Source organism: Numida meleagris, chromosome 3, assembly GCF_002078875.1.
Source record: "Numida meleagris isolate 19003 breed g44 Domestic line chromosome 3, NumMel1.0, whole genome shotgun sequence".
Lineage (NCBI taxonomy): Eukaryota > Metazoa > Chordata > Aves > Galliformes > Numididae > Numida > Numida meleagris.
In genome coordinates, this window is record NC_034411.1 from 77545359 (window position 1) to 77561300 (window position 15942).

The following is a 15942-nucleotide window of genomic DNA, read 5'->3' on the forward strand; positions in this document are numbered from 1 at the left end:
GAGGATCTGCTCCATGATCTTCCCAGGCACAGAGGTGAGACTCACCGGTCTGTAGTTCTCCGGGTCAACCAAGAAGATGAGGTCAGACAAGAGCTACCATACAGAGTTGGTTCATTTAACCCATCCTGAAGGCTGGAGTTAGGAGAGCGTGCGTTACAGTCTCTCAGAAGTCTAGGAAACTATTTGTCAGAGCCACTGACTTTCACACTTTGCCAGAAACTTTATGAAGCCTCTCTCAGCAAGTCTCTCATGATACGACTTTTCTTGGCATTTTACTGACAGAAGTATGAAATTGTCACTTCTGCCTCTGTACACTTCCCTATAGGAAGAACCAGCAATATAAGTTCCTCAAAGAACACACAAGTTTCTAAACATGTTGCTTATAACTTTTTCTTGCACCTCTTTTCCTTGAAACTTTCATTTCAGTCCATTCTTTAATCTATCTCTTTTTTGGATTATTAACAGTTGAGTTCCAGAAGAGATGACTCTTAGCACATCAGTAAGAGTGTGTATGTTAATCTAATGAGACTCTAAGTTCACTAAAAAGGCAGGAAGGCATCTGAGGGGATTATCAAAAGCTTCCAGGCAATGAAATATCTTAAGAAATCTGGCTTTACTCTTCTGGGTGTGGACGGCGGCTTGTATATATTGCTGAAATCAGGGGCAGGTGTCTTGGAATGCTACTGCAAAGAAAATACACAGTGGGGTCTAATTCATATTGCTTCACATCCCCTCCCAAATTTGCATGTCTTTCCCTGTTCAGCCATTGAGTGTTTGTTGGTTTTTTTATGTAGCTTATTACATTATGAACTTGACACTGTGAAGATCAAATAAGCAGCCAGTCATCAATTAACTTTCCAAAGAGAATACTTCAATATTCACACCACATATGCAGAGCAGGCATAAATGCTGGTGTGTGTGTGCACATGCCAAAGGAACCAGGAGAATGGACTGCTTCTTTAACACACAAATTTCCAAACATGTGAATTATGCACACTTCTTGTATCTCTTTTCCCCACAACGTCTCTTTCACTTCAAGCACGCACAGATACACATACATGCACATGCTCACCTTTGATATAAAGCTGGGGCTGACTCTTGCTGTGAATGTGATTTTCTTCTGCTCAGTGGCTCTCTTACACTCCTCTGTAAGCAGTCCAAGGGGGCCACAGGGTAAGGAGAATTTTAGTCCACCACATTTCAAAGCTCATCACATGTGAGGGCCAGGAGCAGCAATAGTTTCTCATTGTAAACTCTGCCTGCTATTGTAATTTATCAGGATCAAACAGTTGCTGGCAGCCCTTTCCATAAGATCCGGTTGCAGTGTCTATATCAGCATCAAGCAAAATCAAACATGGCTTGTGAACAGAGGTTTAGCAATAAATAAATCACTCAGGGAGCCTTAGAGAAACAAGTCTTCACACACACCAATGTTATGGTACTTGTCTTTATTTCTCTTCCAGCTTTCTTTTCTTTTCTTCCCCCCCCCCCCCCTTTTTTTTTAATTTGATTCACAGTGTTCCTATGACATGTGTTTTGCCTTATTCAGCCATTTGGAATACAGGTGCATGATTGTGTTTTTGATGGAGTGTTGCTATTCTGGATTGCTCCATCCAAAACACAATCCCACACATGTAATCCAAACTGCTGAAGATGAGTCAACCATCTTCCCATTGCCACGATAATTAGACATATTTTCATTCAAAGTTGCATAGTCTTTATTATTAGTTGCAGATGCCAAGCTTAAACAGCACTGTCCTATCTTAAAAGGCTTTAGCACCAGGCTATTTCATCCCTCAGCATGGAGGAAATGAACAAAAGTCCAAGCTTATCTAAACTTAAAATAAATCAAATCAAATATTATTACACTGCAAGAAAGCAGTGACACCTAAATACTTTCGGTATACATGTAAAAATTGTAGCTTAATGTGCTATTAAGTAAACATATCTGCTGAACAGAGAAGGTTTGTCGTAATTAAGGGACTCACGTAACAGCAGCTTCCAGTCTTACTAATCCGTGTAGGCCACACATCTGAATTTCTGTTCTTTGAAAACATTTCAGTTTCTTATCACATTAAGAAAATGACCACTTCCCAAAAGCCTGAAACAACAAAAAACTTCACTAGATTTTAAATCCTTAAGCTAGGTATTACTTTCAAGACAAATGCTTGGAAAAGGCAGTTTTCACCGGTCTTAATATATACTGTCTGAACCTTGGGGCTGGTAGTGTTTATTTCTGGCACCTTAGGAGCTAATAGCTGATTAGTGGGATAGATATGGAGAGGAAAAGAAGACATAGGAAGGGAGATGTCATGGGCCTTTGATGCTAAGCTTTAGGGCCTATTTTGGTAGATCGACAAGCTGATCTCTTGGTGGCATTTTTGGTACTAGGTGGGTGGCAGACAGACATCAGATGTTTAGCTGCTGAAAATCTCTAGGTAATGACAGGTCATATCCCTACCTAAATCCTTCTTTACAAAAAAAAAAAAAAAATCTTCTGCCTGACCACATTTCAGAGTTTCATTGCATTGAGGCTTTCCTTTCAGTAGAAAATACTTGGCTAGCTTCTGTTTTCTGAAAACACAGAAAACATACACACAAAACATACACTGAACATCAGTTTAGATTATCTGTATTTCCACGTATGAAAAAATAACTGAAAATGCTGGCTCCATTAAGACTGCTTCAGCTGGTGGAACAACAGATCTTCTGCAAAGCCTTGACTGTGGAGGGCAACAGAGGCAGGGGCCATACAGGTGCTGCAGGCGAGTTGTCTACCTCCCACTGAAACCATCCCAATGGTTGTTCCTCCAATGGCCAAAGGGGAAAAGCGTATCCATGGGCACTCACTGTCCTTTTTCCATTCACCAGGGGAAAAGAGCTCCCTACACATTCAGTTAGGCAGTCCATATATCATGTGCTGGAGCAGAGCTTTTACTGGCAACAATTCCTAGCAAGGACCCAATCGTGTTCCCCTAGCCTGTAAGACCTGACACTGAATTCCTTGCGTAGAAATGGAGGACTGATCCTAACAGCACAGCCTAAAGGGAAATAAAAATGTGGAGCAGAGTAACTTAGGATGAAATTATATCAAGAAAAAAGCTTGAGAAAAAAGGTAATTGGAATAAATTTTACACTCCATCTCTCCTGTACAAAGGCACACTACAACCACCTCTAGCCTGCTGAAAATAACATAGAAACACTGCTAACATGCCCTCTGGTTCACAGGAATGTTGTTTATAACAGACATGCAGGAAGACTGTGGAATATATTATTGGTTAAAAAGTTAAATCAAACCCCTGGCAAATAAATTAATATTCATTCCAAATTTTCTTTCTAAAAATGTAGGCTAGTATACAGCAAAGCAAGTGATCCATTAACAAAGTAATGACCTTCCAAGGCAGAAGAGAATCTTGCCCAGTAACTCGCTGCTTAATGAAATTACCTTAATAGCATAATTGCAACAACCCTTTTGCCAGAAACCATGAAGAATCCATCAGAGCTGCTAGATTCAATAGCAAATGGCATCAAGGCTTGACCTGTGCAGTACTAAAAGCCACGCAAGTATGTTGAAATCCTTAGCCTGGCCTTGGGGTGTGAAATGTGCTAAGTAGCTCGAGCTCTAATTACTTTGAAATTCAGACCTTAAAGTGAGACATTTCCTTCGCAGTATTATTGGAATTATGGAAAGCACAAAGCTGACCTATTCTGTGCTGTATGGCCTCACCTTGAGCACTGTGTGCAGCTTTGGGCACCGCAACATAAGAAGCACATAAAGCTATTAGAGAGTTTCCAAAGGAGGGCTACAGAAATGGTGAGGGGTCTGAGGGCAAGGTATATGAGGAGCAGCTGAGGTCCCTGGGTTGGTTCATCCCAGAGCAGTGGAGCTGAGGGGAGGCCTCATGGCAGCTGCAGCTCCTCACAGGGAGCAGAGGGCAGCGCTGAGCTCTGCTCTCTGTGACAGCAACAGGGCCCAAGGGAACGGCATGGAGCTGTGTCAGGGGAGGGGCAGGTGGGGGTTAGGGAAAGGATCTGCACCAGAGGGCAATGGGCATGGAACAGGCTCCATAGGGCAATGGGCACAGCCCCGAGCTACTGCAGTTCAAGGAGTGTCTGGGCAATGCTCTCAGACATAGGGTTTAAATTTTGGGTGGTCCTGTGTGGAGCCAGGAGTTGGGTTCGATGATGCTTGTGGGTCCCTTCCAAATAAGGATATTCTATGATTCTATAATTCTATGATCCCACTGGCAATCCAGCCATGGCGCCTACTTCTTTGTGGCCAGGTTTGGTCTGGCTGCCATGTTGCTGGTGCGGAACTGTGCTTGGATGCAGCTCTTCCAGCCACATTCTCAGGCAGGCCAGAACTGCTGGTATCAGATTAGCATGAATTGTCATGTATGAACACACCTGCTGCTATGCTCTACGTCTGTTTAGGGAAGACAAACCTGTAGTTACAGGAGACATGCCAGCAGCTTCAGGTAGGTAAAGAATCAGCTGGAGAAAGCATTCACGAAGCAGCATGTGCTTCAGTGCAGGCATTGCTGGTGCAGGCATGTGTAGCTGCTGGTTTCAAATAAGAAACCGTCGCAGTTCTGACAGAGACAAATCTTAACATTGTGGATACACAATGATGTCAAAAACATTCAGTGATCTTCCTGAGAAGCTGCACAAATCTTTCTTTTTATCTGTTCATTTCAGCAGAAACTCTGACCTAAAATAACCATCCTGCACAGAAAGCAGGAAAATAAGTTCTTTGGCAAAGTGGGTGTTCCCGGTTCCCATCACTCTAATAACAGATCATTTTTAAATCAACCCCCCAAAACTTGAAGACCTCCCAGGCACACTAAACACAACTGTTTGATCCTTTTTCAGTCAGTAGGGCAAAACGCAATGTTATTGCTAGCTGTATTTTGGGGAGAAATCTATTCCGGTAATCCTAAGGCTACCTTACTTTCAAAGGAAAGTGTCTAAATTGCAAACCCACCACTTAAGATTTTATCCTGTGTCTGTATTGACAAATGAAATTGCACTTGCCATGCTGAGACTTTTTGAACACTTATCTGCAGAGATGATGTTCCCCTAAATAAGCTTTTTTAAGATAAACACACATGCATGTGCTGTTTATTGTACTTTAAAAATACAAAAAAAAGTGGAGTGCAAAGAAAATTCTTCCAACTGCATTTGTAGAGTGACCTAAGATGTGGGAAAGTTGTCTATTGCTTATGTTATTTTTTCACCCACTTTTGAGTGCTTTGAGGCTACATTTCCCCTGAGTTATGACAGATATTGCCACCCACCTTAGTTCTTCCTGCCTTTGCCCTGACAGAACCTCTTTGTTGTTTTATCTAATCAGATTCAGAGGCCCTGCTAGAGTTGGCTCTTTCAGACTGTTCAAAGCGGTTATACTTCTTATTTCCCAGGCTTCAGAAGAACTAAAAATAACCAAGCAAAAACCTGAAATGCAAAGCTAATATTCTTGCCAGTGTGAAGAAGATATGCTGGCAGAATTAACAAGAGATTTTACAGATCTGAATAATTTTAATAAATGAGCACACTTACTTTTTCCTCGCTGAGTTTTCTGAGCTTAATCTTTGCTAGGCCACTAAGAACTTTTTACAAAAATATTTACCTTACATTTTTCTGAACTGAAGGTCTGCAGTGTGCCTTGATGCAAAGAGAAAAACTGAGCATAGCTTTCTGTATACCAAGTAGAATATTCATGACAGATAAGGGTTTGCAGTTCAAATAACTTTGGGGTGAAAGCAAACCATGTTGTTTCTCCAGTCCTGTGGAAAGTCTAAAGTATGCCAAGCACTGAGAACTCTCATTGGCAAAGAAGGATGTGCAAAAGGCAGAGGTTGTTGGGCTGTTCAGACGTGCTAGGGTTTGTCAAACCAGCCATGCATGCATCTGTCTTTGCACAATAATGTTCCCAGGATTTGTCAAAAGTGAAAGCTCTTAATAAGATCTTGCTTGATGGACTGAATAACACAGCAGAGCAACTTTTTACATAAGGTTTATAGAGGAATGGGAAACTGTAGAAAAAGCAGCATTAAGATATTGGCAAATGCACTTTTTTTAAGTTGAGAGAGTGAGAAGCAGCTGTAATTACTGACTGCAGACGTTCATCCTCTTGAAGGAACTTTTAACTGCTTATATTTGCTGGCGGTAGCTTTCTCTCCTGCAGCTAACAATTAGAGCAACTTGGTGTTCCCTCTGTTCCAGAGGAACTGAAATGTTGGCAGAACAGCATTAAGGCAATTCAGCATTTACACAAACGAGGGAAAGGGAGGATTCATTTTCAAAAAGTCTGAGAAACATTGCTGTAGACTGTGTCTGCTAATGTACACAAACCTTGAAATGGCCAGCAACGTGAAAGCTTCCAAACTTGCAGCTCAGCTTGAGGGACACAAGTACAAAACAGAAGTAAGATTAGCAATTGGTTTAAGCTGCTGGAGCAATTTAAAACACTAAACAGAGTTTACTTGTCATCTAGTGGAGAAATTGCATGATGGAAAAGACCTGGCGGATGAGATGCTAAGCTGAGTTCAGCTACTGTAACACAGTCTACTGTAAATCTTGCCCTCGGGATTTGAGGACTACAGTTAATCAGCAATGGTGCAAAATAAGATGTGCAGTGACACAACAGAGAAAGCACTGAAAATTATATTTTAATATGAAATTATAGTTATGTGAACTGTTTTGTAACTAATCCTAATTTGACCATGCTAGACTCTTTTTTCTCACAAAAAATTACAGTTCCATATCTTCAGTTTCCTATGAAACTTTTAAGTTTTATGGAAGGCTCGTCTTTTATCTGATGCATATAGCGGAAAAGATTTTCATTGCATAGTCATGTACGGAAGTATTTTCACAGTGGGCATGAACAGAGAATGCAGTTTAAAGAACCTTCTTAATTTACCACTGTTTGTTTGCTTTTCATTCAGTATGAAACTGTTAACCTTCAAAAAAACATAACCAAGAATACGGGTAAATATTTATTATCATAATCTCATATTTCACATATTTGCAAGTTCAGTACTGAAACACTATCTAATGCAATGCCTCAGCCAAAGTGGATGTGGCAGACGTTTTGTTTCTTTTTTATTTGATGTCTTTTTCCCCATTGACATTTACGAATGATATGAATCTGAAATAAGACATGCAAAAACAAAAGTATGGATATCTTATCCCTTTTAATTTTGCCATTAATAGCTTTAAATCACTGTACTAATATGTAAAGCCTTATATTTTTACAATCTGAAGTAAAAATGTTTAAGTGTACACAAGCCACATTTAAAAGAGAAACCAGTGACTACAGTGGCAAAATCCAATTTTACACAGGTCAACAAAGGCCTCCCACTGATGTCAGTAGAGACAGAATTTTACCTTATAATCTGGGGCTCTACCCAGCAGGATCAACTTCTGAACCTGCAGCAACACTTCAGTTTTACTAGCAATAATGGCCACGTTCCGTGCTGAAATTCATGGCTATTCCTGCTGTCAGTTTTTTAAGCTTCACTGTTAAGAGCTCTTGAGAGCTACAACTGGTTGGCATTAGAAGGAAATGAAAAATCTTTTAAGTGGCTATTGTGCATGTCACTTGAATGCACTGGATGACATTTCAACACTAGGCAATGCCTCCTCTCCACAACAGTCATCAAGAGTGGTTTGGTTTTTTCCCTTCCATATGGGCACTGAAGTTTCCAACAGCACTGATCTCTCTGCACATTTTTCTATACTTTGTAAGAGCCTCTTTGAAAACATTTCTGCAAACAGAAGGGCTTCAATCTGCAACAGTTTTTTTAGCAGCTTGCAGGACGACTGAGCCCTTGATGTGATTATTTGATTATATATGAAGTAACTCTCATGATCAATGAGTGATGTCGCGGCTATTGCTTTGAAGTTAATAGCAAAATTTGCACTGGCTCAAATGTGAACAGGATCAAGGCGTGCAGCATGAGACTGACATCTCTTAATTAATTTCCATATTTCTCTTCAGATGCTCATGTCTTGCTCCATGCTGCTTTGCGAGATGAGAGAAAAAAGCAAATGTTGGAAACTGATGTTTTCACCGGCTTCAGGCTGTCATGCCTAACAAATTGTTCTAGTATATTGGTTTATATGGGCATCTTGTCCTTGATCAGCTCCCACGTTTTCCATAGACAGCAAGAGAAGTTGCACAAAAAGACAAAACAAATGACCCATATTTTGCAAATGGAAATACAGTACTCCATCTGCGGACAAAAGGCCTGATGGATGGAAGTATTGCGGCACCTTCAACAAAGTAATTTCTACAGACTTTAATGGGAAATACAGAGCTCATATTTCTTTGAGTCCTTGAATATAAACTATACTTTATACTTGCATAAAACAATCTGGGATATATAAAGGCCATATTGGAAGCATGGTCTTTATATCTTGAACTAACAGGAAATGAGAGACAGTAATCAAATTTTAACTACTTTCTCACTTGCGATGAGTATCCAAGACTGGCCGAAGAAAACCTCCTTTCAAAATCTTTTCATTTCGAGTCTTCTCAACAGAGAATCCAAACGCGTGTGTGCGAACGATATTCATTTGTATTCCTAAGTGAGCTCACTTTGTTTTGCCATTTACTAAATGCTGGCGTACAAATTCCTGAAGCGACGTGACTCTCACAACAAACAAAGCTAGCAGCCCCGTGCTGGACAGCACATGCAAGCACAGACTGCAATTGTCCTGCAGTGCCTGAGAGACAGTGGTCAGGGAAGCAGGGGTCATTAATTTCTCTGCATATCTTAAGCAGAGCTGTGTTTTTAATACATCTTAGCACAACTCTGGCATGCAGAAGCATGAGGAAAGCTTTAGAAGGAGATTTCTGAGGAAGAGTGAGAAGGGGCGGCTCAGTTTTAGCCTTTGTTAGAGAAAGCAACAGGCTTTCAGCTCCTTCTGGAAGCACACCCCTCAGTAACTCCATGGCATCACTGAATATCCCACCCTGGCTGGGACCCACAGGTGGTGGCCAACTCCTGGCTCCACACAGGGCAGCTCAGGAGCTAAGCAGGGAATTCGGTGGTACCATTAGTTAATACCTTCACGTTTAAGCAAATAATGTTGAATCCAGAATCTTTTGGATTCCATGAAACACGTAGATATGGCACTGAGGGACATGGTTTAGTGGGCGTGGTCGTGATGGACTGACAGTTGCACTACAGATGTCTCTTCCGACCTCGGCGATTCTGTGATTCTACGACGCACCTCAGGCATTGCCCAATCGCTCCCTGAGCACGGCCAGGCCTGGCACACAGCCGTTGGCGACAGGCGGTGCTAACGGAGCGCCGTCCTGCCGTGACCCCTCATGGCGGGAGAGCTGAGCGCCGCTGCCCGCCCTCCTCCGCCGGGCCCCGCCGGCGCTGCTCGCCCGCCGCCCAGCAGGGGGCGCCGCTCCGCACGCCACGTGACGGCGCTGAGCCTGCCGCTCACACCCCGGGCCGAGCCGACGTTTGCCACGGTAGTGATGGCCGCTGGAGGCGACTCTCGCTCCCCCACCCTACTCACACGCCCCCGTCACGTGTCCTCCACACGCAGCTCAGGGGCGGATCACGTGGTCCGTCTCCGGGAGGTCAGCTTTGGCGGGCGCTACGGTGGCCGGGAGGGTTTCCTTGGCAACGGCGGCCACGCACGAGCGACCTGGCGGCCTGGTTCGGGGCCGCTGCTTCTCCACCGTGCCACAGCCGAACCTCGGGAGCGCCCCTCGGGGCCGCGAAGCCGGAGGAGCGGAGCCCCGAGCCCTCTTCCTTGGCAGCCGCGGATCCCAGCAAAGGGCATTTTGTGTTACGTCATTGCTAAGCTCCTGTTTTAAGGGTATGACTGCAAAGGGTGATGCCTCTGTGTTCTGTGAATCGTGTTCCTCGTCTTTTTGAAGAGCAAAGATCTATTTTGTTAGTTTTTAGAGGGGCTGTAGTTTTAAGGTAAATGTAACTCCTGATGTACCAGAAGAATCAATTTGTTTTTCCGACCTGGCTGGAATTAAGTACTCCCCATTTGTTGAAGCAGTCAGGGTAGCCAGCCACTAAACTGCTAAAGCATCTCGTGTCTGCAGTGTCCTCTGCTGGGAAGGTATAAAAGATTATGTGTGTCCTGAGAGGTAACGTCCTTAATCTCTTTACCATGTTTTCAGAGATGTTTTCAAGAGTTTACATAAGGATGTCTGGTTTAATTAGAAGCGCGGGCAGTCTGCTCTAACTGGTTTTGCTCAAACTGTTTGGTGGTGTGTTTTTTTACCTCTCAGAGCGAAAGTGTGGGGTGGTCTGGGGATGGAGAAGGAGTGAAAGCAGGAAGCAGTTCTCACAAGTCACCTGTCGAAGTCAGTCTGCCAGGTAGGTAACAGGCCTGCGTACTGAGGGGGCTCCATGCTGGGAGAAGTTTTATTTCATGTGAAAAGCATTTCTGCAAAGAGTTGAGCCCTTTTATGCTTGCATAGCGCTTCGCAGCCTTGGAGATGCTGAAGTAGTTTAATGCTACCATGCATACACAGTTTTGAAGGGAGCCACGTATGCTGAGCACTGCGATGCACAAAAGCTTCGTGGCATGTTGAATTTGGGGCATATTTTATACCTGAGAAATCAACAACGACTTTTGGCAAAGTGCTATGATTTTTCTGTGTCAGGGCACATCAAACGGAATGGCATCTTCCAATCTTCAGGACTTTCATCTATTTACTGAGTCCTAGGCACAGCAGAGACTATGAAACAGAACTGATAATGCCAGATGTCTCCAATTTTGGAAGAAAAAAAATCATAGAAAGAAATTAAAAGCCCTTAAAAATGAGTAGGAATTATTGCTGCAGTGTATTCTCAATTCTCGATGAAACTCTTAATTTTGAGCAGTTAAAAGAGGTGTCTTTTGAAGAATAATGTAAAGATGGTGAAGATACATTTCATTTATCCTTCAAAATGTAAGAGCTCGATCTATTGTTTTAGGAAGTTAGTATTTTGCCTATAGAGAGTCTGGGTAATTCATGTGTTCAGGTTGGGAGGGATGAAATGTGGCATATTTCTGTAAGTTTTTCTGCTTATAGTTCTGTTAAAGTAGCAGATTCCTTGGCTACATCTAATTTTAGAATGCTTTTAATTAACTCTATTCTTTTGTTAAATCTTAGTATTGAAAGACAGTTGTTTAGAAGGTACCATCCAGTTGCAGATTATGGCTCATCGATGTTCAAAAGAAGAATTAGATGAGCAGTTTGAAGAGTTTCTGAAAGAGGTATGTTTCAGAGCAAAGTCACATCTACTTTCGTCATTAAAATACAGAACTAAAATTGGGTATGGAAGAGTATAAAATAGAATATGTGGTTATGCTTCTGTCATATAATTCACATAGCTGTCCAATGGGTGGCTTTTTGCAACATCATAGCTAAATGTAATTGACGCTATTTTGCTGTATTGAAATCAAAAGAATGGTTTTGTAATTAAATATGAGCATTTTGTCACTGCTAGGTTGTATCTTCAGAAAGAGCCCTTAGTTCTTGGTTTTGCTTCATTTTGTGTGTGTGCGTTATTTTGTAGTAGAGGCTTCAAATTGCTATTTAACTGAAAACAGAGGTAATGAGATGAAAATACTGTTCTGTATGTAGTTGCTAGCTGTGTTTTAAGATAAATGTCCTTATTTTTCTGTGTAATACGTGATTTCATTGGATTCTATTTGAAAACTCTTGTTTCATTAGTAACAAAATATGTTGTAGTGATTGGAAAATTTTAATTTGAACCTTTGTATTGCTCATAGTGCTCTATTTCTGAGAACAGGCAAAATCATGCAAGTCTGTGGATTATGACTTAAGCTGGCAATTACCATACATGGTCAAAATTTCATGACTTGGTATATTTCTTCATTGGATGTAGCTTTGTAATTTTAGTGTTTGCTTTCTGATCTGTCAGAGACACAGTGCAGTAAGCCTAAGATGTAGGTAGCACTGATGGGAGGCCTTTGCTGTGCAGTATGTAAGCATAGCTAATGATTGCTATTTTTGCAGACTGTTCTTGGGGTTACTATTATAGGTGATGAATGCTTGAAGTTTTTTTGATGCAGAGGCTATGCTGCAGTTTAATTACTTGTGAAAAACGTAGGTACTAGCTTCTATAAAGATAGTACTCTCTACTGTGCAGTAGAGAACTGTAATAACAGTGGACTTCTTTTTCATGAATATTTTAGCTCTCCCAGGCAAGTCACTATTTCTTCCTTGACTGTGCCACTAGTGAGGTACTTTTCTAATTACAATATGGATGTAACTTAATTGAGCAATACTAAATTGAGAGTATATATGTCATCTGAATATTAAAATTCACAAATAAAGATAAATTTTGGGCTTTAATTTTATAATATGACTGACATAACATTATTGAATTCACTGGAATTATTATTCTAAATAAAAATAGAAAAGTAGTCTTTGGATATCCATCAAACACGCTTTACTATTGCTATGAAGTTGCTTTGAGGAAAAGAGATTTATTCTTTTGTTTTATTTATTTGCGTATCTGACAAAAGTCTGCATGTGACCTCTTCTAGTATTTCATTCCTCATTCGATATGCTCTTGCTCTTTAGGTATTGCTCATAGAGAGGATGCTTGAGTTAGAATAATTCAATACAGCTATCGTGATTTAATTCTTTTCCCCTAAATGGCATTCAGCCACTTAGGAATAGAGAGTAATTTTTAACGACTCATGTTTTAATTTTTTTTTTTTTCACATTTCACACTAACATTGTTTGTGAGGTGTGTACTCTTAATTACAACTATGAGTTGATTTTTTTGTTTTACTAGCTACATACAGATCCAAATAATGATTAAATTATCTACCCTGTTACTTTATTTACCTGTATCTTCCACTGTATCCCTCTCTTTTCTTTCTTTTCTTTCTATTAAAAGTGGGCAGCCTTTTATTGTTAGGAAAATGAGAAACTGGTATTCTCTGTTATTTGGAATGTATGGCTGTGTAAGTGACATTTGTGGTTGAGCATATTAAGTGGGGAGAAAAAGCATAAACTGTTTCTCAGTAGTTGGCAGAAGACTTGTTTAAGCAAATCTTTCAGAGAAGAAAGGGAGCAGGGTGTTTTTTTCCTCTTACATAACTCTTGCTCTTAATGGCATTATTCCCAAACTATTGTTTGGGAAGGATTTGAGACGAAAATACATGTTTGACCTGAAAAGTTAAAAGAAAGACTAGGTACAGTTGGATGAGGCAGGTCTAGTATGAAGATTAAACTGAAGAAACCTTCTGGCGTGTGCACTGAATTTCAGAAACTATCAGTGAGGAGGATTTTCTTTTTTTCATTACACAAAAGGAAACATAAACCTGTAACAGCAATTGCTGCATGCAGAACCATTCGTTTAATGATTCCTCTGCCAGGTCACGGTTATTCCAAAGTACTTGCTAGAACAGCCTGTTGTCATCCATAATTCTTCTCTTCCTCCTTCATTGTCTGTGTCCTTCTGCTGCCTTCCACCAGCTTTAGCGTACTCACTCTGCTGTCACTTTCATTTTCTTTAGGTGTCATCTGTCATTTTGTTATAGCTGGTGAGTGTGCCGAGTGTTGGCTGGGAAGTTCCCTAGGATGTGCTATGCAACTTCTTTCACATGCACAGTGCTTCCATTAATTGCTTGTTTTGATGACACTTAAAGCAGAGCACAGATAGGGGGGAAAAAAAAAAAAAACCTATTACCTGCTTCTAGACTTCTAAGTTGGCTTTTATTCCACATAATCTGTGGTGACAGCTGAGAAGGAAAACCATCAGAAGGAAAGGCTGTATTGCCCTACTTAGAATATCTGTAGATTAATACTTAGAAGAGTAACATTTGACATTTAACTATGTTTGAAAAAATGCTTTTAATTTTTTCTTTAAAAATCAAATATGTTAAGATGCCATAATTTGGAACAGACTTGAGAAAGCCTTGTTTCGTGAAGTAGTTAGGGCAACTGGTCATGGGTTCTGGATCCAATCCTGCACTTGCTTATCTACTTTCTTAAGCTCCTTGTCTATAGGAGGTGGTAAGGTCCATTTTTTGACATACAGTTGTCCCAGGTCTTGAAACTGACTCATTTTGCTTTTATTTTAGTCGAGGTTAAACAGCTGATTTCTTTTGTTCTTCTTGTTGACTGTGTTCCTGAAGGGCTGAGAGGCTCTTTTATAGGGGAGAGAAAATAAGGATTATCCATGCCACTTACGGATTCTGAAAATCCATTACGGGTCCAAAGATTCGATTATTATTTTTTTAGCTTTAATTTTCCTTTTGGAAAATAAGTCTGTACATTTCACTGTTAGGACTATTGACATGTTGAAAAAAACACTAGCATTTTTGTGTCAGCATTTCTTTCCCAGCTGCTGAAACTTTACTGTCTGCAGTTGACAAGATGGCTGGACACAGAAAGTTTCCAGAACTTGAGAGGAACAGCTGGGAGTTTCAGTTTCTTTAGTTACAATGCTCCAAGGATCACCAGCATCACTGAAGTTCTGACTGCAGAGTAGATGATACTGTTAGTTGTACAAGAAACAGCAAGTGACAACAAAGCTTGCATCAAACACCTGTTGGTACTTGCAGCCAGCAAGAAGCAGCCAAACCTCTAGGGACAACAGCACCGCTATGTATGTAGTGGCTAGTGTAAGGAAATTGTTATTTATAGGATATTTATTAAAAATGTAAGACTCTTTTTGTCGTGTCACCGAGCCAACATAAAGAAATTGCAATACGTCCTGTTCTCCGGCACTTTCATAATTTACAAAAATTCTGTTTCATTACATTTTAAGTCTTGGAGCACTCACATTTTCTTTTTGAGGCTTGGTCAGGCGTTTAGTTTTTTTACAGTGAAACTGAAGGTGTTTTTGGTCAGAGATATTAGTGAGATTGTGGGGTTTTTTTTCTTTTTTTTTCTTACATGGTGCCTTTGGAGGATTGGTGTTTGTGTATATGCACCCCGCCTATGGGGTGCATATACATTGAATTCTCAGATACAGAGTAATTTTGCAGTAATGCTTTTTAGACAATAGGAGTCACGCAGTGGTCTACAGAAGATTGCTTTAATAAACTTTCCTATTTCACTTTACGTAATAAGCGTGTGCAGTCCTGTTGCTTGTAGAATTCTGTTTGTGCTCTCACATTCTCTCATTTGTGACTATTAGAAAAGCAAAGCTTTTGAAATTTTGCCCTAGATGTGTTTCATATGTGAATTCTTTGTGGCTTACACTTCGTGGCTTTTGCTAGCTTTGTTTACTGTGTTCTTTAAGACATTTTAGGACAATTGATTTTGAAAACGATGGCTAAAAATCTAGGATAAAAATAAGCAGGGTGTCACACCCGTTAACTTTATGTTTATTGAATTTGAGCACAAAGACTATGTAACACAAAAGGCTGCAGTGTGCTAGAGTAATTCTTTTAATGTTTGGTGCTGGTAGCGGAAGTAGAGAGAGAAAGCAGGATTCTGCCAAGGAAGGAAAAAGACTGGAAATATTGGGTTTCCTGTGTAGCTTAAGGTATATTTTCTGCACAGATATATTTCCTTGTTGGGTGTCCAGACAGCTAACTGGGGTACTGCAGTAGGCCACAGAGAGCTTTTTTTAAGGGAGAGAAACAGATATTTATTATTATTAATAATTTTTTTAAAGTCATATCATGTCAGAAAAGTGCTGTTGTCTTATGAAGCATCTGTGGATCTTTTTCTTCTTGTTACTTTTTAGTAATGTAAATTTTTAGGACATTGTAGACTTCTTTTTTTTCCTCTCCACTGAAGTATGCCATCATTCTGAATCAATATGGATAATGGAAAAATGCATACAGAAGCTTAATAGCAGTCAGTTAGGAATAGCTCTGGCATTTCTATTAATTTCCAGGAAGAGAAAGCACAAAGTGCATTTCTGAAACTCAGTTTGCTGGGAGCTAGGAAGTTGCCTGTGAAGGTTCACTTTTACA

General features: G+C 40.5%; 1 protein-coding gene across 4 annotated transcripts in view; it reads left to right on the plus strand.

Annotated features, from left to right (window-relative positions):
* The window catches only part of CEP162 (centrosomal protein 162), a 52080-nt gene continuing 45717 nt past the window's right edge, over positions 9580–15942 (plus strand). For 2 of the 4 annotated variants that reach the window (XM_021390898.1, XM_021390899.1), the window contains exons 1-3: positions 9580–9846; positions 10274–10361; positions 11144–11247. In XM_021390898.1, the coding sequence (XP_021246573.1) occupies positions 11188–11247 (60 nt within the window). In that variant the 5' untranslated portion in view covers positions 9580–9846; positions 10274–10361; positions 11144–11187. The remainder of the gene's footprint in view (positions 9847–10273; positions 10362–11143; positions 11248–15942) is intronic. The other 2 variants (XM_021390897.1, XM_021390900.1) reach the window with 2 other exon arrangements.